Genomic DNA, 24,691 nt, shown 5'->3' with positions numbered 1-24,691 from the left:
TCTTGTTTACACAGGAATCATTAAGATAAGGTAATGGTCAAGAAAGTGGCTTATTGTGAGAGGTGAAATGGGGCAAAGCAGAGCTTGGTGGTGTCCTTCTGTAGGTTCTGTGGTCAAGGTAATTCTTGAGAGTTCCATTGAAAATTAATGTGTAACAGCAAGCAGAAGAGACACTTTCTAGGTGTTTTGACAAGGCTGTATGTAGTTCTCCCTTTCCCCCTTTATTGTGGTTTATTATTTGGTATCCAGCTTTTCATTGTTAAAGTGAGGTTTGCCTGGCTTCTATCCTTAACGTCATCTGTTTATGATTGGTCAAAGGTTGGTCTCTATAATCTTGGGGGCTTTTTCCAACTTAATTGATTCTGTATTGACGGATGGCCTTGAAGGAGCTGGATTGTCACTGAGTGTCCTGTTCTGCGTGAGCAGTGAGTCTGTGGTGTTGAAGGATTCCCACAGGATATTTTCTATAAAAAATGTGTTTCGTGACTCAAAAATTGATGTGCTTGCTCCACATACCTGCAAAATTGACAGTGACTTGTACTGCAGGATAGAGAGAAGTTTTCTTGTTGGCTGTAGACCAGTGCTTCTCAGTTAAAGTGAGAAGGAGGCATTTGCAACTCATTTACCTTTCTGTTTCATACACTGCTTCATGTATAACTGCAAACTTACTTCCTCTTAAGTAGTAACATTCCCCTTCCTCGTGTTACTGTGCTACTATCTCTCAACTTTGGCATGAGTTGCTAAGCTTCAAGTGAAGTGTGCTCTAGGCAGAGACCCACAGCAGCTTTTCAGTGTATTAATTCAAGGCAGGTAGTAATAAAAGCTGAAATGTAAATGTGCCCTGTATGTGACTACATTCTTTTGTTGATTCTCTCTGCCATGTGCTGTTCATGTTACTGAAGAAAGTGCTTCTAAACCCCCTAGGCTCTGAGAAGGCAGCTTTGTTAGAAGTACCAGAAATTGAAAAACCTATAAATAAACCCCTGTTTTTCCATAGTGATTGTGCTCTGGGACAGGCGTGAGCAGTGATCCACTAATTTTATACCACCGGTGGGGACAAAAAGTTTTAAAACAAGTTACTTGCTTTATATTCTATATGACAGAAGGGTCAATAATGCTATATCAATCCAAATCATAGAAAATCCAAACCTGAAAACGGTTACAAGTGAAGCAACAGGGCTCTAAGTGAGCCCATGTGAAAGAAACAGAACTCTTAGTGGAGTTGATGAGTGATGAGGAAGCTGATCTTTGTTAAGCGAACTCTACTAATTATGTAAGTTAATGTTTTAAACTTACTTGTAGCAGGTAGTCTGACAGAAATCTTATTAATGAGAACAGTGGTTTATATCAAAGTTGTTCAGAAACTAGATGTAATGGAACAGCTGGAATTACTTGGTTTAAACTGGATAATTGGATGTGGTCCTGTTATGGTATTCTGAGACCATCGCCTGAGAGCAATCAAGTCTTCTTTTCACCCTAGAAAGTGCTATAGCATGCACACCTACAGCACAACACTGAAGCTGAGGATTGAGCAATTTGTCTTCCTTGGCAGCTGAGGGCTAAGTGAGGTTTCTGGTTTAAAATACTTACTGACTTTCTTTGTGTGTATCTCTGTTACTGTAATAGAGAATGCCCTGTAATTCAAGGCCTGCTCACTTTGCAAAGAAATGGTGCCTGATTGTCAAGACAGTGTAGTGTGGGTGAGTTACGTTCATGCCTTTTTAGATCATGTATTAGTAATAGCCTTTGGTAAGTGGCCCCTTCAATGGCTTCCTAATTTACAATAGTTAAAATATTCCTCTGTGGTTTCATAAATTTCCAGTAAAAGCAACTTAAGCAGAGAATGTTTTGTGTTGTGACTTTATTGCTGTTTGTTGATAGAATCTTGGTGAAGAGGTTAGTGTTAGAAAGATGGTGTTTCAGTTGATACTTCAGAATTAATACAAAATATTCAGGATGTTCCACTTCAGTAGTGTAAGCACTGATGTCTCTCTTTTAGAATAATAGAAATCACAGACTAATTTAAGTTGCAAAGGACCTTTAAGATCTTCGAGCCCAACTGTGTTTGTGCTTTATTAATAAGCATTGACAGTTCTATTGGCAATATTAGTAAAAAAGAGTTCAGCCAAGTTAATTTGTAACACCTGGAAAATAGTGAATGGTTAACTGAAAGAATATGGGAGTTTTTGGAAAAGCTTAGTTATGGAATGTAATACTGCTTTAAAGTATCAGTAAGTACATAGAGGTAAAAAAAGAAATTATTAAAAAAAAAGAAAATGGGTAATTTTAGGAAATCCTTAGTGAACGCTCTTCTGTCACCCTCTTCCTGTATCCTCCTTATAAAGTGTTAGGCTGTGAATGTGGCTAATGACATCTGTCAAAATTGCATGCCTATCTTTGTCTCCTAATGCTTCTAAAAAGACTTTTAGAAATGTGGGGTTATCTTTCTTATTCAAATTAACACCCAGAGTAGAAGTGAAACGTGCTGACACAGTGGTTCCAAAAGTCTGAATTGTGGTGTAGTTCCCTATTGTGCAGTGTGCCCAGAGTGTTTAGGAGAGCAGGCATGTTTATGCATGTGTGTAAGTTGCTAATAACATTTTATCATGTGTTACCAAAAATCCAAAAGTTGCATCCATTATGGAATGAGTCAAAAGTAGAAACAAGCTTTTCTTCAGTCTGCTGTGTTTCATTTCCTAAACAGTAAGGGTAAAGAAGCATTGCAGCCTTTTCAACTGCTTTTTGTTTAACATAATTTTCTTGGCATTTGAGTATGCAGCTTCATAATTTTCTTCAATAAAAAAGACTTGAAGAACTGCAAGAATGGAGAGAATGATGGATGGTCTCTGTACTACTGTGCAATAGCTTCCTGTCTGAGGCTGTCAGAATGCCATGTTTTTTCCCAATCTATGACTACATTTCAAATGTTTTTAAGCATTATGACCTCAGTTGTCTGGAAAAGGTTCTCTTCCCTTGTATATCTAAATCACTTGTTCATGAATGAAAATTTAGAGTCAATGGCAGGATCAGAGTGTGCAAGAGATTTTTGAAGCGGACTGCTTTCAGGTTCCCCCTAGTGTCCTGGTATGGATGTTGTAATTCTAAAGTGAACTACAGTTTTCCTTTAGTGGAAGAGCTTCCTTTTGACACAGTTGTTCTGTTCCAGTGAGAAAAGGGCATTTTACACTTTCTTTGAGTTCCTGTCAATGCACAGGGCCCTCATACAGTATCATAAGCTTTTAATAGACAGTTGGCCTTGTTATAAGTATTTTGAAATAGCAGTTTGTCTCATTATCCTTCAGTAATTTTCCTTTATATGCTTTAAAAAAAAAAACCAGCAAAACCCCACAAAACAATGCTTCTGCTAGTGTTGATTTTGATAACCAGAGATGAAAGTGTTTAAAATTGAAAAGTTAGGTCTTTTTGGAAACCTCAGTTTTTATGTGTGTAAAACGTTGTTAAAATCAGACATGAAATTATTACTTCTATTTAAATAAATTACATCTCAGACAAAGGCTCTGAAATTGATGTTAAGATAACCAAACACTATGATATTGTGCTGCCCCAAATATCAAAGTGTATTCAAATGTCAATTAAGAGGTTCCATTTTCTGCCAAAGTTGAATGTCTTATTGTCATTCAGATACGATCTCATTTGATTAAGGTTAGAGTGCAGTAGAAGCCAGTTTGATTCTGCTTGAATGTTTACAACTTGCTGTTGGTGATACTTTTCCAACCTGGTTTACAGGCAGTTGATTTTCTTCTGTAGAGTCAGTTCTGTGAAGAAATGTGAGAATAAATCCAAATGATTTGGTGGCTAGGTTGATTTCTTTGCGTGTGCCCAGACTTAAGTGAAGTAACACTGGAAAAAGGAACTTTATCATTAGAAACATGGGCAGTTCCTAGAGGTCAAGTATGTTCAAATTTTTCCTATTTAACTATTTCTTTACATGTTATTTTTGGGAGTAGGTGAGAAAGCTTCAGTAAAGCTGCTCTTAACTGTTATTTCTCATGTACGTCATATTTATTTTTTCAAAATCTCTTCTGTATCAGTTTGAGGTGGAACAGTCTTTTGGAATTACGGAATGATGAAAGCTGTGTTTGTTTGCCAAAAGCCACCATGTAAAGATGTTTTTCCCTCCCAGAAAAACCCAGTTGAACATTTAAAGTTGTATAAGTGCATGTGTAATTAAGATATCTGATTGCAGAAATTTATTTGATATTATAACACATCTCCAGGGCTCTTAGCTGTGTTGTTCATATTTTATATGCCACAATAAAAGGAAGTATTGGATTCTGTGTAGGTGCCTTCTCTACAAATTTGATAGTATTGGAAATAAATACTTGTTCTGGAGGCTTGGTTTCTAAATAATGAGAAACATGCAATTTTCTGTACTTCCTCTTTTTCTCCTTATCAGATATGTGTAGAAAATTATTTTAGTTGCCAGATACAATTGCCATTGACTAGAATAACTCTTGCATACTTTTCAGCATTTAAAAATTCCCTGCTAGCTGTGAAATCCTGAATTAAAAATGTTAAAGTTTTTGTAGCCACTGGGTGTAGCATATTTGATTCATATTGCTGGAAGGTCTTTTGCTTAGATCTCCAGTCTGGATGATGTATTTTAGATATTTGTCTTAATGTTCGGTTTACTGTGCATTTGGCTTGGTATTTTATTTTTTTTTATCTGTTAATGGTATCAATTATGTTTGTAAGGACATCCTAAAGCTGTTTCAAGTTCAGGCAGAGAGTTCAGGAGGAGACTTTGTGTCTAGGGCAATGACTTTGATTTATTGATGCCAGCTTTAGAGTTCTAGGGCTGGTCAGAACTGCTGTGGTTGCATCACAAGAAGTATGGCTGGTGTAAGTTTATTCTGCATGTTCAAATTTGACTTACAATAAAATCATAGCAGCAGAATTTTTATGGGTAGACTTTATGCAAAGCTAGATAATTGACTTCTGGAAGACAGACAATGTGAAAGCCAAAAGCCTGTCTAAGTTCTTTGTTGTACATGCTCCAATTTTGCTTAAAATTATTGTCTCAAATAAATTGTCTTTCCTTGAACATGTATTTGTGCTACTGGATGGTAGCGTACAGGTTAAGGTGCATGAAAATGTGGTGTACAGCTTTATTAGAAAGATGGGTAACTTCTGTTGTTCATTTTAAAATAATGAAAAATGCCTTTTCAGAGAGCACTCTTTTTAATAGTTCTTGGCTGGTTAGAGCTCCCATGCAAACCATGCTAATGCTCTCTGAAGCAGAGAATTCAAAGTGTTTAAGCAAATGAAGAGGATCTGAGCTGCCTGCCAGGTGTTGGATGCTGTCAACTTTTCTTACTAAGTAGCCCTCAAGTCATAAATTTACAATAGGAGTCCTGCAGCAATTTTTTTTCTCTTTGCAAGAGAAATGTGTGTCTTTCTTAAAAGTACTGTGTTGTCTTTTATGTGGTTATTGACAAAACAAAAACTAATAAACAGTAGTTGTACTCGAGACAAAAAATGAAATGGCTACAAGGTAGGGTTTTTTTTGGTTAATTTTAGATCTCTAGCTCGGTTTCCCTTTGCATTTTGTCAGCTGAACTTTCCTGTAAAATAGGCACCATGTACAGTGGCATGTATGAGTCAGTTGTGTCAGAATCAACACTTTACTTTTCAACTGACTTCTGGAAAAACCTGCTAGTTGGACATAGTGAAAGCATTACCCTTAACACATCAGAAAATCAGCTGCTTCCTTTTTTAAAACAGAAAGAGCTTGTTTGTATAGCTTTACAAGATATTAGGCAAGACAAATAAGAAACAGAAGTGGATCTCCTTTTAAATGTCCCTTGTGAAGGACCTTGGACTGACTCCTAGAAATTTTAAGTTCTGAGAGTTTTTATCTAGCAATGTCTTTATTTCAGGCTTTTCAGACTTTTAAGATTGTTGTGCTTTAGAAATGCAAGAGGAAAATGGAAGAAATTTTGGCAAGAAAGTATGTGTCTTAAAAGATGGTTTCATGGTAAGGGTGAGCTGGACTAACTAGTTCCTGATTTCTGAAAGGGAAAAATGTCATTCCCACTACATCCTTTCTCCTTTCCCATAAGCTGATTCAACTTCTGAAGCCACTGAAAAACTCAAAACAAAACCTTAAAAACCACTTTACAAGCTGAAAAAAGACTTGTCAGTTTTAGTTTCCTGAAATGAGTGTTAAGTGAATTAGATGTTCATTTTGTAATTAGAACCTTTGAATCAAAAAATGGTCTGGGTTGGAAGGCACAGTCATCTAGTTCCAGCACCCCTAGTGTGGAAAGGGACACCTTCAGCTAGACCATGTTGCTCGGTGCTCCATCCAACCTGCAGTTAAACACTTTCAGGGGTGGACAGCCACAGCTTGTCTGGGAATCTTGTTCCAGTGCCTCACCACCCAACAGTAAAGAATTTCTTCCTGATAGCTAATGTGAGTCTACTCTTTTTCCATTTGAAGTGCAAGAGACTTTTCTCTCAGCCTTTCCTCCAGGGAAAAGTGCTCCATCCTTCTAATTATCTTGGTGGGTCTCCTCTGGACTCTGTCCAGCAAGTCCATGTCCTTCCTGTGTTGGAAACCACGTGGAGTCTCACTGGAGTGGAGTCATGGAATCACCTCCGTAAAAGTACCAACTGCACTGGCCAGGAGTTGAACCCTGGCCTCCTGCATGGCAGGCGAGAATTCTACCACTGAACCACCAGTGCTGGTGATGATTTTATTTTTTTTCCCCCCTGGCTTATTTTACACATTGTCTTTATTAAAAAAAATAAATAAAACAAAAACGTCTATTCCACAAACACACAGGCGCCACCAACTTCTTTGATTTTTTTCCCCCTCTACACTTCTACTGAATAATTTTGCTTTCACAAAGTTGCTTGTGCAGCTTCCCCTTGCCCAGCACTTTGTAGTAGCCTGAGTGTGTAATATCAGTGACTGCAGCCAGGCTGGCCTCATTTTTCATGTAATTGAACATTTTCTATTCACTTATAGGTGTCCACAGTTTCCAAATTGACAGTAGCACAGAATTTTTGGTTTCTTTTCAAGTGACAGTGTGTCATGCCTACTTTTCTGAAGTAACCAGAGTGATACTTGTAAAAGTTCATCCTGTGATGTTGCATACCACCAGCATTACCATGTCCTCTGGGATATTTCCTGTGTATGCATGTGGCTGTGGCTGATGTGCCCTCTCAGCTTCTGGGTGTCCCTTAGTCTGGAAGGCATCTTGTCAGTGTGTGCAAGCACAGGGAAAGAGTCTGGTGCCTGTGAGAGTGAAGAAAGGCAAAGAGGGCAGAAGTAGGAAAGCATCAGATCCAGTGTAAGGCAAAGATGTTGCATTGTCAGAATATTATGAGAAGAGTGGAATGTGATGTGACTGGTACCTTGCCATTTCTCCAAGCTGAGGTGTGAAGCTACACCAGTGGAAGTGATGGCTCCCCTACAGTCTTGAGTCAGACTTTGCTGGAGTTGCCCTGTGGTCTTGCTCTACCTCCTCTGGGCTCAGCCATCTCACCTGCCTGCACCTCACTGGCACTGAGTGGCATCCGAATTGAAGTGGCAAAATACCATCAGTGCCATTTTACTGGTGGCTCAGTTTGCTGATCTGGTATGTTGCAGGTGCATTATGGCCAGCACTAGCACAAAACAGGAATTGCAGCTTTCTGGTACTGTCTGCCTTATTAATAAAATACGTGTGGATTGATAAAACTTTTTTTTTGGTAGGTGTGAATTTTTTGTGGTATGCTAGCACACTGGTGGCTGGTTGATATTCAGCGTGTGTAACACCGGTAATAATCTGACTGGCATTCAAGCTGCAAACATTTCAAATACCTTAAAGTTCCTCAGCATAACTTTGGAGATGTGACTTGTGGACCTTTTGTTTTGTGGACCTGAATCCTGTATGTTACAGCACTTAGCTAAAAATTTATGATGAAACGCTGCTGTAGTTCAGATTGCATGAGCAGACTGTATTTCCATCCTGCCTGGCTTCTTATTAAAAAGAAATGTTGTGGGCCGGCAGAGTGCTGATTCCTCCTCCTGTATCAGTTACCTATAGATATTGGAAACATTGCCTTACCCTCCCACTATAACTTACTGAGTTTTGATTTGTAGGTAGTAATTTTTGATCACCGTAAGAGTAAACATGTGGTGTTAGTAAGTTATTATACAGACACTTGATTTGACTGGGATGCAGTTATATGAATGGAGAATTTGAGACACAGGGAAAGCTGAAGGTGAAGAATTAAGCCTTGAATTCATGTGAATTTGTGAGATGCAGTATTTTGCTTTTCCGTGCAACGACGTATAGGTGAATAATCATTCAAAAATTGCACCATTCATGGAAAGAATTCTTTTATTTATTAGCTGCTGATGGCTGATAGTCTTGTCAAGGAGATGTTCTGTTTGGGTGTAGTTTGGTTTGGTTGTATTTGAGCAATTTGCCCTAACTCAGTATTGACTTTTTTGTTTGTTTGGTATGGTTTTTTTTTTTTTATTTTTTTTTTTTTTTTGGTTTTTTTTTTTTTGTTTTTTGTTTTCTTTTCTTTTGCTGTTTACCTCCTGTGGATCTGCTGTCAGGGAAAGCAGATCTTCTTGTGCAAGCACTTAAATAATGTCAATAAAAACAAGATAAAATTATCTGTCTCTTATTATGCTGCTTCATGTCTGGACTCATCAGCTGTTCACAATGATGCCATCTATTCTAGGGAATTAATCTAGAGGATAAGTGTTTAATATTTGTACATCAGCCTGTTGGAGTGAATCCAGAGGAGGACCACCAAGTTGATCAGAGAGATGGAGCAGATTTATGAGGAAAGGCTGAGAGACTTTGGGTTGTTCCGCCTGGAAAAAGGAAGGCTTTGGACTGATCTAATTGTGGCCTTCCAGTAGAAAGGAGCCTACAGGAAAGATGGGACAAAACTATTTAAGAGAGGATGCAATGACAGGGCAAGGAGGAATAGGATTAAATGGAAAGAGAGTAGGTTTAAATTAGATGTGAGGGTGAACTGTTTACTGTGAGAGTAGTGAGGCACTGCAACAGGGTTCCCAGAGAAGTTGTGGATGCCCCATTCCTGGAAGTGTTCAAGGCCAGGTTGGAGCTCTGAGCAACTCTGAGGAAGGTGTTCCTGCCCGCGGCAGGGAGATTGGAACTTGATGATCTTCAAGGTCCCCTTCGAGCCCAAACTACTCCATTATTTAGAATATTTGTATAAGTGGTTGTAGAACAATTAAACATATGGCCTTGCTTAGGCGGCCTGAATAGTGTTGAAACAGCCCTGGTTTATAGTTCTTGTGAACTTGTACAGTGATCTAAGACTATTTTAGGATAAAGAAAAACTAGAATATCTCTCAAGAATGCTGCCAAAATGCCTGGAGGTGAATTTAGCTAAAGGCAGTATGTTACAGCTGTAAAGTGAGCAGCTTTGAATTCCTCTGTATCTCCCTACCATCCCTTCTCCCCTTCCCCCTAGGAAAAAAAAAACCAAAAAAAACCCAAAAAAAACCCACCAAGAAAAAACAAAAAACGTCCCCAAAGTTAAAAAACCTCCTGAAAACCCCAACAAATCGAATCACCCAACCCTCCCTAGCCTGGCTCAGTGGCATTTGCATGCTGACCACATGCTCATACATGCTGCTGTAAGATCTTGGGTTCTGTTGGAACATGGTGAATTTCATCCCTCTGTACTGAGGGATGGTTTTGAGTCCTGGAACACATCCTGGAAAACTTTACACACATCTTTTGTTTTTCTACATCATCAGTGTATTTAGATCAGAATGTGGTGTGATTAATCAAGTAGTACGTAGTACACTAGAGAACATAGTAATCTTGCTGTTAATGAGGGTTCAAGTTATAAATTTCAGTGGGATCTCTAGAGAGTAAGTATTCAGCTGTCCAAATGATGTGCAATTGTGTAATGTCAGGAGGGCTTAAACTAGTGATCTGCCTCGTGTTTGCTCTCAGCATCCTGCTGGCTTCTGACAGCTGTCCTGCAATGTGCTCAGATACCCAAGACTCTGCTACTGGGGCAATACACCAGAGAATAACAGTACAGAATGCATCTATCTTTTTTCTTCCTTTCTTTTTTTGGAAAAACCCAGTTCCATGTGTACGTGCTGATGCAAGCTGAAGCAAGCTGTGCAGGTGTATGTTGTGGGAACTAGGTGTTATATAGAAATTATATTCTGAAAAATAATTGTAGGCAGTAAGACTTTTGGATTTTATGGCTAGTTTTAATTCATTAAATGATGAGCCACTGCCGGCAAAGGTTTCTTCCTTGCTAAGGCAGTAATTTTTTTTGGAGGAATACCCTATATTTAATTTCTTTGTAAAAAGAAACTCCTAGCAAGTTTTTTTAATATGACTTATGACTTAATAGGTTCCCCTTTGATAAGAAGCTGAACAAAACCATCTGTAGAGGTATTTGACATACGAACTTTAGATTGTGTCATACTACTTACTGCCTTCATCATCTTAATATCCTAGCACCTTGCCTCCCTCCTGAATCCCCCCATGGCCTAGGCCACCCTCAGATAAAGTCTCTCAAAAATAAACCCTCATTTAGGAGTATTGTCTTGTTGTTTTTTTTTCCTTTTTTTTTTTTTTTTTTGTTTTTTTTTTTTGTTTTTTTTTTGGTCTTTTTTTTTTTATTATTATTCTTTCCTAAAGAGAGATTCTTTGAGCTTGTTAGTTGCTGTCCTTTCAGCTGCCTGAAGAAGGGTGGCAGTGGACTGAGTTGTTTTTTTGGGGTGCAATGTTAGAGAAGATAGTCATAGTATCATAGACTAATTTGGTTTGGAAGGGAAACATAGGGATCGTCAACTCCAGTTCCCTGATCTAATTTGCTCATAAAAGGAAGGGTTGATTTTGGACTATGGCTGCAACTCTTAGCACCCCACCTCCCCACCCTCTAAACCAGGATTTTAAAGTATCAATAGATACAGAGTTTACGGGGCTCCATGTGTGGGTGTGTCAGTATGGTCTCTCTGCAAGTAAACGAGCACTCAGTTCTCTTGTGCTCATATCTGACTGTGTCAGATAACAGCTGGGCTGGAACTCATGTGGTAAATCCTGCTGAGAGCTCAGTCCTGCTTACTGCAGCTACTTTAAATGTCCTGCCATTTCAGAATGGCAGATTAAGCACAGCTCTGCCTGCTAGACACTTTGCAGACCCTGCAGTAAGGCAGTTCACTGCCACTTCATAATGGACTGGGATCAGAATGGTATATCACTTGGGAAAAAATGCAAAGTTTTTCAAAGATGTAAGAGCTCAAATGTATATTTTTTTTGGTCTGGATAAGTGGTACATACTCTTTTGGACCCATCTTTCAAAAATATGCTTTTATAGACTGAGATAAGGTCAAATAAGTGAAATTTGAAGGGGTATAAAAGTGAAAATGAAGAAGCTTTCAAAAGTTGAAGGAAAATATGTATGTTTCATGATAGGTACTTATGTTTCTTTTGTTAAAATAAATGCCCTAATGCACTTTATAGAGATTTTTTGCAGCATCAAACATATGGTTAAAATATTGCTCCAGCACAAATAGTTCTGCTCTGAGTTCTCACAGTGTTGTCACTGAATGTGTTCAAGGATGTGATAATTTTGAATATATTTGCCTACAGTTTGTTTTACTTATGTAGTTAAACATGTTGAAACAATTGCAGTTTGAAGTTGCTGTGCTGTTCTCCATTTGATGGGAAGCTTTTTCCTGGTATTTACTCTTAAGGGAAGAGCAGACGTTTATCCACAAAGTGTTTTGGTATGGGACTTAAAAGACAAAAACTTCCATCTGTTTGAAAAGAAAACATGCTTGTCTTGCTTCTGAGTGGGTTTTTTTTTGTTTGTTTTGTTCCTGAGTGACTGTTAACAAGGAATTGGCTGACTACAGACTATAAAGAAATTCAATAAGCTGCTTCAGAAAGGTTTTTCTTTTTTTAAGTATTCAAACCAAGCAAATAATTTTCCCCAGGCTTATAAAAATTTAAAAAATAAAAGAAATAAAATATGTGATTCCCACCTGTCTTTTATTCTATCCGTAAGGAATAGACAGCCTCTTTTCCCTTCGCACACCCACTCTCGACTTAAACATCTTTTTTACTTGTAGCAATTGAATTACTTTTAGTATGGGTTTATGCTAAGGAACAGTTCATCAAAGTACGGGAGAGCCACCAGGACACAGTTTCTGCATAGCTGTTTCAGTATTCATCTGAGCAGCTGAACAGCTGTGTGAATCTGTGCTCTGTGTTAGGGAAAGAATAGGTGTGATTTAGGATGCCCAGTTTAGAAGAGATCTCTAAGAGTTAGGGTATCTGATATTCATGTTTAACTCTGTGCTTCCTGTATGAATCATTTAGTTTATAACCATTTACATATGGCAGCAGAGAGGCCTTCAATAGCTTGGAAGTTAAAAGATGCGTACGTGTGTTAGAGTGAATTTCTATTTACAGAGTGGAAACAAACTACTTTTAAACTCTCTTGTCAGCACTATCTGAGAATACTTTGATTAGCCTATGGTTAGAGAATTTTCTGGACTGAGGCAGTGAGAGGAACTGAATGTGGCCTCCTGATTTCTCTACAGCTAGGTGATAAATACCATCTTCATAGTTGCACAATGTATTTGCACCAAGTTCATGGACAGTATGTTACTTGTTCTATTTTGTCCAAGTTGTTTGTTGGTTGGGGTGGCATCAGTCCAGCTTCATTACTAGAGTTCTCATCAAACAAGACGTAGGAGTACAAGAAGAGAAAGCAACAAGCAATGCAGTAGCATGTCTTAAAGGTTAAGTTATAGATAACTCCTTAAAGAGCCAGTTTTCCCATGCATTTTATGATGGGACAAGGAAATTAGGGTATGTCAGTGATGAAGAGGGAAAGAGTAAAATGAAGCTCTGAATTTGATCTGCTCAAGCAGAGGTTGCATTTCTCAAAGGTTAGCTTAGGGAAGGAAAAAATACAGCTACTCATGTAATACCTGAAAGAGAGACAGCTTACTCTGGGAGGACACATGAGATTAATTACAGCTAACATCAGTGCTTTTTTACCTTTTCAACAGGAGGGGAAAAAAAAAAGATTTTTCTTTTTAGGAAGACTTGGTTTATTTTGTTGAACAAGAATATATAGCTTATGTTAAAAAAAACCCCAAACACCTGCATTGGAATGAGTATTCAGTGAGAGGTTGATAATACAGCTATAAACACACTTTGCAAATGTTTGACTTCTGGGTTGTTCTGTTCTGTGACCTGAGGTACAAATGCGTTTTGTAGTGCTAATGAAGTCTTGGATCAGAGCAAAAATATTACCTTGGAGCTGTTCTTAGCAGCTGTTGATGCAGAAAATGTGCAATGTGGAACTCTGTTTCAGTTCCTTTTTTGGTATTCCCTGAGCTGGAATTGAAGGCATGCTGTCTTGCCCATTCTGCTGCTGTGAGACCCTGCGGTCGCCGTAATCAGTGGCTTGGGAGATGAGCGACTGGAGCGCGAGCGATTGGCTGGGGAGCAATTTCCCGGAGTACATCTGTGTCAGGCACAGGCAGCTAAAGCAGTCATGTATGCGCAGGCTCTGATCTCTGGGGAGGTTCATTACAGGGTCTTGTACAAGGGCATTCTCTGCTTCTGCACATCAGCATGGAAGAAGCTCGTCAAGGGAAGAAAATGCAACCTGTATGTAAATAGCAGCTGTGTAACGTAATAATGGCTTGAATGTGATTTGATGCAAGTGATATTTAGCACCTGTGGCTCAGAATTGTGTGCTACCTTAGACTCACTGGTTGTGGAAGAAATTTTTGAAAGATTGGTGATAGGAGTTTGAGAAGAGATTTCTGTATTAGGGAAGAGATTTGCTGTGTTGTTAGAATTGCTTAATCGTAGTAAGCTTAATTCAGAAAGAAAATGTACTCTTATAATTGTGACAGTATACTACCAGACTTCGAGATTGGTTGAGTGTTTTGGATTGCGTTATTTTTTCTTTTACATTATTTTGAGTCAGCCTTTCTTAATTTGAAGGTTATCAACTGTGGCTTTGCTTGATTCTATGCAAGTATAGCAGGGATGTTTCTGGTAGAGAATCTTGAAACAGCTGGTTAATTGTTCCTTTTTGACAAAAATAGGGAAAGTGAACTTAATGAGCTGTGTACCTGAAGTGTTTGTAGAGATAACATTTTCTTCAGACCTCAGTGGCACAGATAAAAACTCCATTTGTGGGGATTTGTACAATGAATTCTAATATTAGTGTTACAAGCTATTTCTTAGCCATTGTATGGGTTGTCATTACCACTGCCATGTAACTGCAATGCAGCATGTAACAGGGATTACTACTTTAAAAGTTTCCTGGAAACTAAAATCTATGGGATGGAATTTTCCTAAGGTGTGAAACTAAAGATCCCTGAATTACCTTATATATGAGAGCTAAATTTTCTATTCCCTTGTGTGAGCATAAGAAGGAGTTTGATTTATGTGTTAGAGTGTATCAGATTGTAGTGGCCTTTTGTTTGTCAAGGTCTCTGTAGTACAGTGCTCGATTTTTGATTTTCATTGTGGTGCTTCTTGCAACTTTGGCCACAGAACTCTATCAAGCAAGCATATGCCTAGAAGACTAGGCAAAGATATGAGGTGACTAGTTGTAAACATGATAGTACTTCTGCTTTTTTTAATTTCAGGAATTTGCTTAATTATGTTTAAGTGAATGGAGATATGGATTTTTTTTTTTGAATGAAATTTAGTACTGTGAGGCAGTGATAAAATGCAACTTTATAAAATAGCTACTGTAATATTAGATATGCAATTTGATATCTTGTGTTGGATTGGTGACAGTATTTGCTAAGTTTATGCATGGTGGTGAATTTTCTGGCTTGGAGAATACTCAGGCTGAATTCAAATAGGCTTCTAATTTGAATCAAATACTCACCTGCACCTTAGTCATACTTTGCTAGGAATCAAGTCATCTCTTTTTCCTGTGCTTGTTCTAACCCAGTTTTTTTTTATGAATTGCTGTGATGTGCCATGGTTGATAGCCATTCACAATTGTGACCAGTCTCTTGTTGGCATTATGTTTCCTTTCTTTCTGACTTTTTCTTGCAATTTAATTTTCTCTTGTGATTAACACAAACACTTGGTTTACTGTCCAAAGACATGTTTAGTTTTTCTGGGATGGGCTTCTCTTGCACGTTGTGGTGCTCAATATGACCCTGGCTGGAGTAAGGCCTGCTAGAACTGAGATAAAACTACTTACAAACATTAGATTTCGATGGTGCAAGAATCAGAACATTAGTGTGTTTAGAGCTGCTTTTTTTCCTGAAAGTGCTTGGGTTTTGTAGTGTTTAAGTAGCACACATATACATCTTTAGTGCCCTCCACAGTTTTGGAAAATTAAAAGTACAATGAGACTTCTGGAGAGTCTGACTTCTGGAAGTCTGTTGATATCTTTTGGACATACTTGTCCAAACAAGGTTTGTAGAGCTGCTGTGTTTATTATAAGTCTTCTAGAAGCAGATTGGTCAGATGTATTTAGTAAGGTAAGCTGAACAGTTAATTAGAGGATTAGTAGGCTAAAAAAACTTCTAAGTATCCCTAACCTCTTCTGTTACAGTTATGGTCTTACTGAAATAAATCTAAGTGTCACACCTTCCTGCGGGGCTCTGAGTGTAGCTTTGATTAGGAGGGGCTGTCATTTACATGTGAGGATTCTAGTGTAAAATAGGAGTTATACACGCACAGGTAAAATTCACAGGAAAAGGGGGGTGTGTGGTGACACTAAAGCCATTGAGCTGAACTAGAGTCATTCCTGTAGTGCTTGAGCAATACCCTCTGCTAAGAAAGTAGGGGGGGGAAAACTCTGGAAAGCAGCTGTTCCTGTGCAAAGGAGACCTTAGAAAATACAACTAAGGGGGAATCCATCAACAGTATGCTTCCTATTTTAAACCTGGCAAGTGTTCTGTTTGTGAATTATTATTAATTGTGCTCTCATCTGTATATATTTAGAGGGCAAGGCCAGCTAAAAATTGTACGATGACAAAATGAGACAGGCTTCATTTATATGTGGTGCATTTTTCCTTGGCTGTTAGGTTGATGTGCTTGATTTAGAACTGGTAGTGTTTCATCACTGGCAACTTCTGACGATACAGTATTGTTGCACAGAGACTGTGCCCAAAGAACTTACTTCAAATGCATCTGTAGGATCAACTAAAGTTGAACAGTTTGATAGCCTGCCTAATATCTTCACTTATTATTTAGGAAGAAGTTTGATTTTTTTTTTTTTTTTTTTTTTTTTTTTTTTTTTTTTTTTTAATCCTGGTTGTCCTTCAAGGAAGCAGCAACTACAGGTGCCTGTCCTTCTGCCCACTGTGGGCTCATCTTACCTCTTACCTCTGGTTTAAAAGCAGAATCAGTCTGAAAGAGAAGTAAAACAATATATTTAGAACTTACCAAATGCTGCTGTTAGTTGTTCCTGCAGGTACACCAAATCTACAAGCCCTTCCTATTTACTCACTTTTAACTAAAGCTGCTTGGTGCTGTGTGTGGGTAGCAATGGGAGACCTATGGGGTACCCCTGATGCTTGCCTGAAGTAGAGTGATTGTCATTCAACTCTGCATATAGCATTCAGATATTACCTTAATAAATACACCTTTTCTGGTTTCTTTTCATTCCCTTCTAGGGTTGCTATCCCTGGTAGACTTAATCTCCTAATTTTGTGGGTCTACAACACTGGTCTTTTCTGCTTTTTACTCCCTGAAACATTAGTTCTTATTAACTTGCAGCTCTGGGAGGTCGAATGGATAGAGAGGGGGTTGTATGTGCATTCTATAAATTTGAGATGTATTTTATTTCCTGACTATGTGGAGTATTATGTATGCCTAGAACAGAAATGCAGACCACCAAAACAAGTGAGTTTGTTTATCTATTTTTGAAAAAGTTCAGTTTTAAAATACTTTATAGATGTAGACACACATACCTCGATACATTTGCAAAGTGAGGTTGTGTAGTTCCTCTTCAGTTATCTTTGAGATACATGGTCAAAATGAAGGTTTTAATGCCTTTTTATAGCCAAACCTTAATTTTGGAAGCAGAGCGATATCAACAATCTTATGTTAATTAATTTTTTGGTTTGTTTCTGACACTGGAGATTTTTTTTTGATGGCTGTCATATCTGTCTCCTGAATGGACATCCCACAAAGGAGGGCTGATAATAAAACAAGAGTCCTGCTTTGGCTATGTTTCCTAAGGTCAAGCCACCATTGACACTGATCCAGTTTGCACAGGGCCCCTCCTGTTGTCTCCTCTTGCAGACAGAATGTTGATGGATGGTTTGATCCAGCTGACCTGCTCCTATGTACTTACTGGTGGTGAAAGAAGGAAGAACTGATGTGAAAGGCAAAATGCACTGTGTACAAGTACTCATATGCTGTTGATCTTGGTAAATCTACAGCAGTGTGCTACAAAGGTTTGCCAGTTGGGTCTGTAAGCAGGGTGTGCTCCTGTTTTGAGAGGAATGATTTCTTGGTGCCACATTCCAGCCTAAGAGCAAAATCCTGTCTGCCAGATCTCTTGTGCTTACAAAAGTAGAGATGTATCCATGGGTTCTTGTGGGAATGAGAGGGGAACCCTTTGCTTTCTCTTCAAGCCAGAGAAATTGAGATACAGTTACAGTCACAAAGCAGTATGTAGGACCACTGGGATGCTACAGGCAGTTATATTAGAATACTATTAAAATAAGAAGTGTTAAACTGTTGGCCAGGGGCAGATACATAAAGGAAAAACATTGATATGAGTATGCTCCTCCCCCTCCCATCCTGAGTTGGGGTTGGTTTTTGTGTTGGGTTTTTGGTTTTGTTTTTTTTTTTTTTTTTTTTATTTGCATCTACTTCAATAAATGCTGCAGTGAAGCTTCTTTGTAGTGTAGAAGTTGTAATGTAATTTTTTGGAGGAGGGGAGAGGGAAGGATGGTGGTGTTTGTGGAGTTTTTTTTGTTTATTTGTTCTCTCTCTTAAACCCTACTTACTTTCATCAGCAGTAATACAGTCCCTTCTGGTACTGCAAGTCACTCCTTGATTCTGCTGGGAAGAACTTTAATCTGAGGAAATGTAAATGGAGCACATAAACATTGACTTAGCTAAGTAATGGTCTTAAATGTTGAGCTCAAATTATTCTTAACACAATTACTGTATTGCTCATAGATTTCAAAGGTTTACAGTTAGCTGTATCAGCTATTTATGATCACTGTCTATCACCAGAATGACTTGATTGAACTGTATTTCAAGTACCTTAAAAATGTGCTTCTAGCAAGTTGTCTGTCTTGGAAGTGGTTATTCAGTAATGCTCTTTGGCAGCATGCCTGTCTGAAATCGTGTGTGTGACTGCACAAGGTTAAGTGAGTTGCATGGTGAGAAGTGCTTGCAGAGATGACAATGGAAACTTGCTGTTGGATTTAATAATCCATGCGTCATCTTCATGCTAGTCCTTGAGACTGCGGCCACCGCATGCTGCTGGAGGTTGTCAATTCTTCCAAACTTAGGGCTTTCTATAAAAATTAATGCAAATTAGGATTGACTCTTTATTCAATAATAATTGAAAAAACCATTTATATGGTAGATACCAAAAGTGTACTCAACTAAATGACTACAAATGTTTGAGAAGGTAAATAAGTAGTGTTAACAATTTCTGGTACTTAGTTTTCTGCAAGGGGGAATTAATCTTTTTTCATGGACTGAGAAAAGACACTTGAAAACCAGAGGTCTTGAAAACTGGGAGTCTGCTCTAGCACTGAGTATTTGAAAGTCTTGTGTAATTTACTGCAGAAGGCTGAGAACACAGATTTTAGTGTATGCAGGCACCTCTAGCTGATTACAAAGGTAACACTGGAGGTTGTTTCTGCAGTATGTTTATGAGTATCCAGAAATCTGGTGTTAGGAAAAAGTACACTTAGTGTATCTTAATACAATGTGCTAGACTTTTTATTTTTTTTTCCTTAGAAATACTCTGGGTTTGTTCAGTTTTTATAAATTACCTTCTCCTTTTTATGAAAAAAAAGTGCAAACCAGAGGTGAAAGCTTAATCTCTCCCTAGGGCACTTTGGTTGCTGCTTATGTTGGTTTTTTTTTCCCCTTCTCAATTGTTCTGTCTTTTGACTGAAAATGAAAGTTACATACATTCTAAATTAGTGTTAAATTTTATTTTGTGTTGTCTACATCAGCTGTATTTGGGCATCTGTGGGATTGTCCTATGTAAAGTTTCCCATGCAGCGAATGGTAAACTGCCCAGGAATATTTGCTTTAAGCTCCAATCATTCTCTGCCTAAAACAGGGAAGTTGACAAATTTTCCATAATCCCCGCTGTTCTTTGTTTATGTAAAAAGTTCAGAAAGTAGACAAGAGAACTGAAATGGCAACTGTAAAATTTTCCCTCCCTTCAGTGTCTTTAACTGACATGATAGATTATCTATATAATAACTGGAAATCTATGCCCTACAGACTTTATTTTTAACCAGGAAATAGTTGTAGTTCAGAGTGACTTTATAATGTATTTGAATATTTTTGATTTTTTACCTGACCTAAGGCAAAAGTATCTTATACTGGCATTTGTTCTTGGCATCACAAAACAGGTATGTTAAAATGAAGCTTTGTGTTTTTCTGAACAAAGGTTGTAAATGATATGCTTCCTTCATGTATGATATTTGTGGTTATTAATGGTTTATTCTTGGAAGAGTCTTTGCATATGTTGAGTACTTTGAGATAGTGACAGAACGGTTTGCAAGGGCACACATGCCTTCCTGTAATCTAATCTTAAAAGACATGTTACTTTCACGTGATATGGTTTTTGAAGGCTGTTTCTGTATGTAAGAGTTTGGCAGAGAATTTCTTTTACTAAAGCAAAGAGTGATAAAAATTAATAATGTGATGTAGGGCACACAGCAAATCCAGTTTCAAAATGTTATTGGGAGATGAAAATTTTCCTTATGTGTATATTTTTCACGGTGTGTATGCAGTTTTCTACTGGCAATGCAGTTGTTTCTATCATCTGGAGAAAAACTCTTTCTTCCTTTATTGCTCAAAAACTGTGTGTTTGGCAAGATTTCAAGTGTCCTAAAAGGACTGCTGAGGATGAGTGTGTTTAGGTACAGGATTTTTCAGGAGTCTGTGGCTGTAACCATGAAGCTAATTGTGGAACAGGTTTTGATAGCAGTTTTCCTATTACTAGGGTTTTTTTTTTTTCCTACTCAGATATAAAAAAAACATTTAAGGTAGTTCAAAGGATTTGTAATTCTTCCATCTGCTTCCATCTCTACTTGGAATTTTATGGTAACATGCCTACTGTGTGTATCTGTTTCTGTGAGCAGGAATGTACAACAGTATGCTCAATTTTGGTGTGTAGGAGACAGGAATATACTATTTCCCCCCATACTCCCCTCCCATCTTATTACCATGACACTTGAAAAATTTCAACCACTTTTTTATTACCAGGTCCTTGGAACATGTTCACAGTCTTGCCCAACAGATACCGCCTCAATTTTTGAAATTGTAACTCTGTGGAGTGTATAGAGTTTTGATTTTTCTAACCTGCTTGCAAAATTCTACTGTCACTACAATGCATCAGTACTGACAAAGTTAGGTTACTGTATAATGCCTTTCTTGAAAATCCTATTTTCAGGGACACAGCTCAGAATTGACTTGTATTTAGTTTTCAGAGGTTCATTCTGCCACATGCTACTCTTTCCTCTTGTGTTTTTGTTTATTTACATAGTGCCAGCTGCTTTTGGTTTTTTGTGGTCTAGCTGCATCTAACCTTTTTTTGAACCTCATCAGAATTTTTTTCCCAGCATGTGGTGCTTGTCATCTTCATATTCTTTAATCTTCTTTCCTCAGTAGTTAAATACTTAATTTTTTTGTGTATATGCACACAATATACTATAATAAATATATTTTTTGTTAAGATCAAGGAGTTCTGGGTTCAATTTTTTTTTTTGTGAGTGGGAGTTGATACAGTGTGTTTTAGCTTGTACCTGTTACACACAGGTATGTTACTTTTCACCCTTGCCACTTTTTCTGTGAGGTGACAAACTTGTTCTATATATAAAGCAATTGCATAATTCTAAGACCAAAGTTTAGGTGAATGTCATCACTGTTAGGGTTCTCAGTTTCTGTAAGACTCCTGATTTAGGCTTCTGTTTTTCCCTCATGAACCCATTATCACAGATCCTCTGTGGATTGATGTAAATGCATCAGACCAATGTATATGCTGCTAGAAGCAGTGATCAAGCAGATAAACTTGTGGTGGATCTGGCTGTCACATGGCCACAAGAGGAGTCACTTTGGTGAGCTGATCCAATGGAAAATGAATCAAATTGTTATAAAAAAGCTAAAGAAGCCCCCCAAACAAACAACAAAGAAACCATACCGCTTCTTAAGCGCTTTTTATCTGATTTCATGATGGTTAGGTCTGACTTACGGGAAAAAGTGTGTGCCCAAGGGAGCAGAAAGATCAGGGACAGTTATTCTTTAGCATTTAGCCTTGCCCTTATATTTGGATGTGAAACTGCCTTTAGGCAGTTGTTCTTTTGGAGAACCAGCTCCTTCAGGAGGCTGTAATTTGTGAGCTGTGAAAAGTGAACTTTATTCTAAGGAATGCAAAGGCATTATGTGCAGAAAGACATCTTTAATGTTGTTTTGATGTCAAGTCTGAGATGGGCTTGAGATTTCTACTATTCAGTTACTTCATTTTTGTCAAGACTGAGCAAAAGGCAGTTTTAAGGTCTGCTTTAGCGATGTGCTAACTATGATTAGAGGACGTGTTTAGAGGTAACCCTATATCTGTTTCAAATACTGCACATTATGAGTAGTGTGGTTTTAGTAGTAATGGAAGCTAAAAAGGTCTGCTGGAAACTGCTGCTTTTTAACTTTATGGGTAAAAAAAAAAAAAAAAAAAGTGAATTAGGTTAACAAGCTGGCTGTTGAAACCTGAATGAAGCAGTTATTTTGATATTTCCAGAGCTGTTGTTCTGGGAAGGACCTTAGATTGCATAACCTAACCTTTTTGCTACCCCTTTGTTTAAAAAAGCTTCTTATTTGTGCTGGAAAATCTCACACAGGAATTGCCCCTGAAGAGAAGAGCTTGAGATCTCTCAATATTAACTTCGGTATCTTTTTATAAATTTACCAGTTATTTCATTGAAGTAGATTGATTGCTGTTGAATAAAAAGCTAAAAGAATACTGCACTATTGAAATATTTGTCCTGATTGTTGATACAATGAAATCCAACAGCATTGCAGAAGGAAATTTTATGGTATTTAGCCTGCCTATTGATTTACTCCCTTTTCTTTCAATGCAGGGTAATGTTTTCTTGAAAAACTGGATGGGTAGGTTTTCAGTGGCGACATACTATTTCAGAACATATTTAGGAATTTAGGAAAAAAGTAGTTCTATTTAGTTGTAACTTAAACTTGTGTCTTGTTTCTTCAGGGTCATGATGAAGAAGCTGTTGTGGATATGGGCAAAATCAGCTCTACTATCAATACAAATTTTGAGAAAGAAGAACTAGAGAGTAAGTTTGTGGTGGTTTTGTGTTTGCTTCACATGCATTTTTTTGTCTAGGGAGAAAAGATGAATTTTCCTTGCTAAAAGGAATCAAAATTTTATGGCTGTCATGAAATTCTGGGAGTAAAACTGGTGAAAGGCAGAGATGACCTGCCCTGTTTTGTCTCTGTGTATTCTGGTAAATATCCACTGTTCTAGTCTGTCACAAAAAAAAAAAAAAAATTATTGAAGCCTTCCAAGGAAAGCTTGCTTCTTAGACTTAGGTTTGAAAAAAATTATTCCTGTTGGTAAGTAATTTTCCAGCATGAATGATGTCACGTTCTGCAGAATGAAAAGTCAGGAAACAGGGGTCATGAGGGAGATGTTTGTTTTCTTTTCTGAAAGTTAAGTATCCTTGTGATTGTGGTCATGGACTTCAAATACTGAGAGTCTGAACAGACATGTAACTATCCCTCTGGTTCCATAGTAAACTGTATCTTCCACCATCTGCTATCAGTAAAGTGTTATGGTAGTCTTCATTATTTGTCTCGGGATCCCACATTTAGCAATTACTTAGTTTAATGTAACAGAATGTAAAATTAGATATTTCATCTAAGACATTTCTTTTTTTCTTGCTTGAAAACAAATCAGTTTGGGATGAGGATTCATGGATGCTACTTAATGAACAAAGAAAAGATTAGGGAGATTCAATGTTAAAGTCTTCATTATTTGCCTTTCACATGGAATGCTCTGAAGCTTAATTAACATTTGCAGGATGCTAGAAGGCAGTCGATTCACTGAGTTGTACTGACTCTTACTGCTTCATCACACTGGAAAACCGTAATGGCAGCAGTTTCTGGCTAAGAAAGATTGATTTAGGTTGCTGTGACATTTTTCTCATACTGTGGTATAACAGGAGACAGTTTAAAGTGATTAAAGTTGTTTGCTGCTGTTGCAGTCATACTCTTGATCTGTTCCCTTCAGTCTGTTAGTGTTTTCTGTCTTGTGCTAACACTTCTGTCGGCCTGACCAAACCAGAAGCCCAGCTAGGTCTGTTAAGCCATTGGAGAGTTTAACAGTCTCACAAAGGAAGATGGTCAAGATCTCAGCTGTTGAGCACCCAAAATGCCACACAGATGGATGTGTGGCAGAGCTGAGCAGAGGAAGGAAGCTGAGGCTGACAGATGCAGCAGTGGAGGCTGTGACAATGCTGGTTTTAGATGGGGTTCTGCTGTAGGGAAGCCACTGCATTGGCTGTTTCTGCAGTTGAATCTTCAGTGGAGATTTAAGCTGTCTCCTCCTCCTTAATTTCTTTCTCTTGCTTTTCTCGGGAGATGACCCAGAAAAAGTGTGTGTATGTTTTGCAAGGAGGCAGGGGTTAAGGGGAAGCAGGCATCCAGCTGGAGCAGTGTTGGAGGCAGCAGCCTTAGCAGCTGTAATGCCTCGACCACAAAGAATGACATGGGAACGTGCAGCCAGATCACTTCCCCAGTCTCTTTCAAAGCACATTCTTGTAGGAGTGCTTCAGCTCGTACAGCACTGCAGTTAATCAAGATACTGGGTGGGAAGGCAGTGGCTTAGACTGCTTGAGGCAATTTAAGCACTTGGATGACTGCTATGGAAAATACCCCTGTCTTACCTATAGCCAAAGAATAAATTAAGGTGAAATGTAGACTGCTGTCCAATGAACATTTGAGTCAACATAAGCATTTTTGAAAGGAGGAGTTGAGATCTCACTGTCCTCACCTTGCTCTTAGCCATGCACCTTATCTTTCCTTTCACTCCCTCACTCATTTTGGAGTGGCCCAGTGTTTGTATCTCAATGCAAGAGGGGGCTGGCTATACAGACGTTTAACAAATAACTAATAAGAAGTATCTGACAAAAAAAAATGTTTTCCAGTAGCATTATCACATACGTGAAGCTGTATATAGGTACACATTTTTTCACATAAATAGGAATTATTCTTGGTGCTCACATATATTTTTTAGTATCCTGTATGTTTGTAAGAATTAAATTTTTTATTGATAGAATGGAGCAAGGGAGAGACACCATATCATTTGATTTTTATCAAAGTGAAAACTGTTCCAAAGAACAAAACGTTTTTTCTTTCCTTTATGAAAGAGGAAAAGGTATGTAAGTGTGATGGTTCAACTCATATAGTTAGTGTCTCAGAGATTCTTCAAACTCAGG

General features: G+C 38.0%; 1 protein-coding gene, 1 non-coding gene and 1 pseudogene across 6 annotated transcripts in view; 1 reads left to right on the top strand and 2 right to left on the bottom strand.

The window, feature by feature from the left end:
• Positions 1 to 24,691, top strand: part of SLC4A7 (solute carrier family 4 member 7) — a 92,209-nt gene that overhangs the window by 13,117 nt on the left and 54,401 nt on the right. For all 5 annotated transcript variants that reach the window (XR_008429547.1, XM_053936349.1, XM_053936340.1 and 2 more), the window contains exon 2: positions 22,447 to 22,528. Coding sequence is in view for 4 of the 5 variants with exons in the window: in XM_053936349.1 (XP_053792324.1) it covers positions 22,447 to 22,528 (82 nt within the window). In the remaining variant the exon portion in view is untranslated. The remainder of the gene's footprint in view (positions 1 to 22,446; positions 22,529 to 24,691) is intronic.
• Positions 6,638 to 6,708, bottom strand: TRNAG-GCC (transfer RNA glycine (anticodon GCC)). Its single transcript has one exon. It is a non-coding gene; the product is annotated as a tRNA-Gly (tRNA).
• On the bottom strand, positions 6,790 to 7,225 carry LOC128791746 (60S ribosomal protein L27a-like; annotated as a pseudogene).

This window comes from Vidua chalybeata, chromosome 1 (assembly GCF_026979565.1).
Source record: "Vidua chalybeata isolate OUT-0048 chromosome 1, bVidCha1 merged haplotype, whole genome shotgun sequence".
Lineage (NCBI taxonomy): Eukaryota > Metazoa > Chordata > Aves > Passeriformes > Viduidae > Vidua > Vidua chalybeata.
Note: the sequence above shows the minus strand (reverse complement) of the source record. Positions and strands in the feature narration are given on the sequence as shown.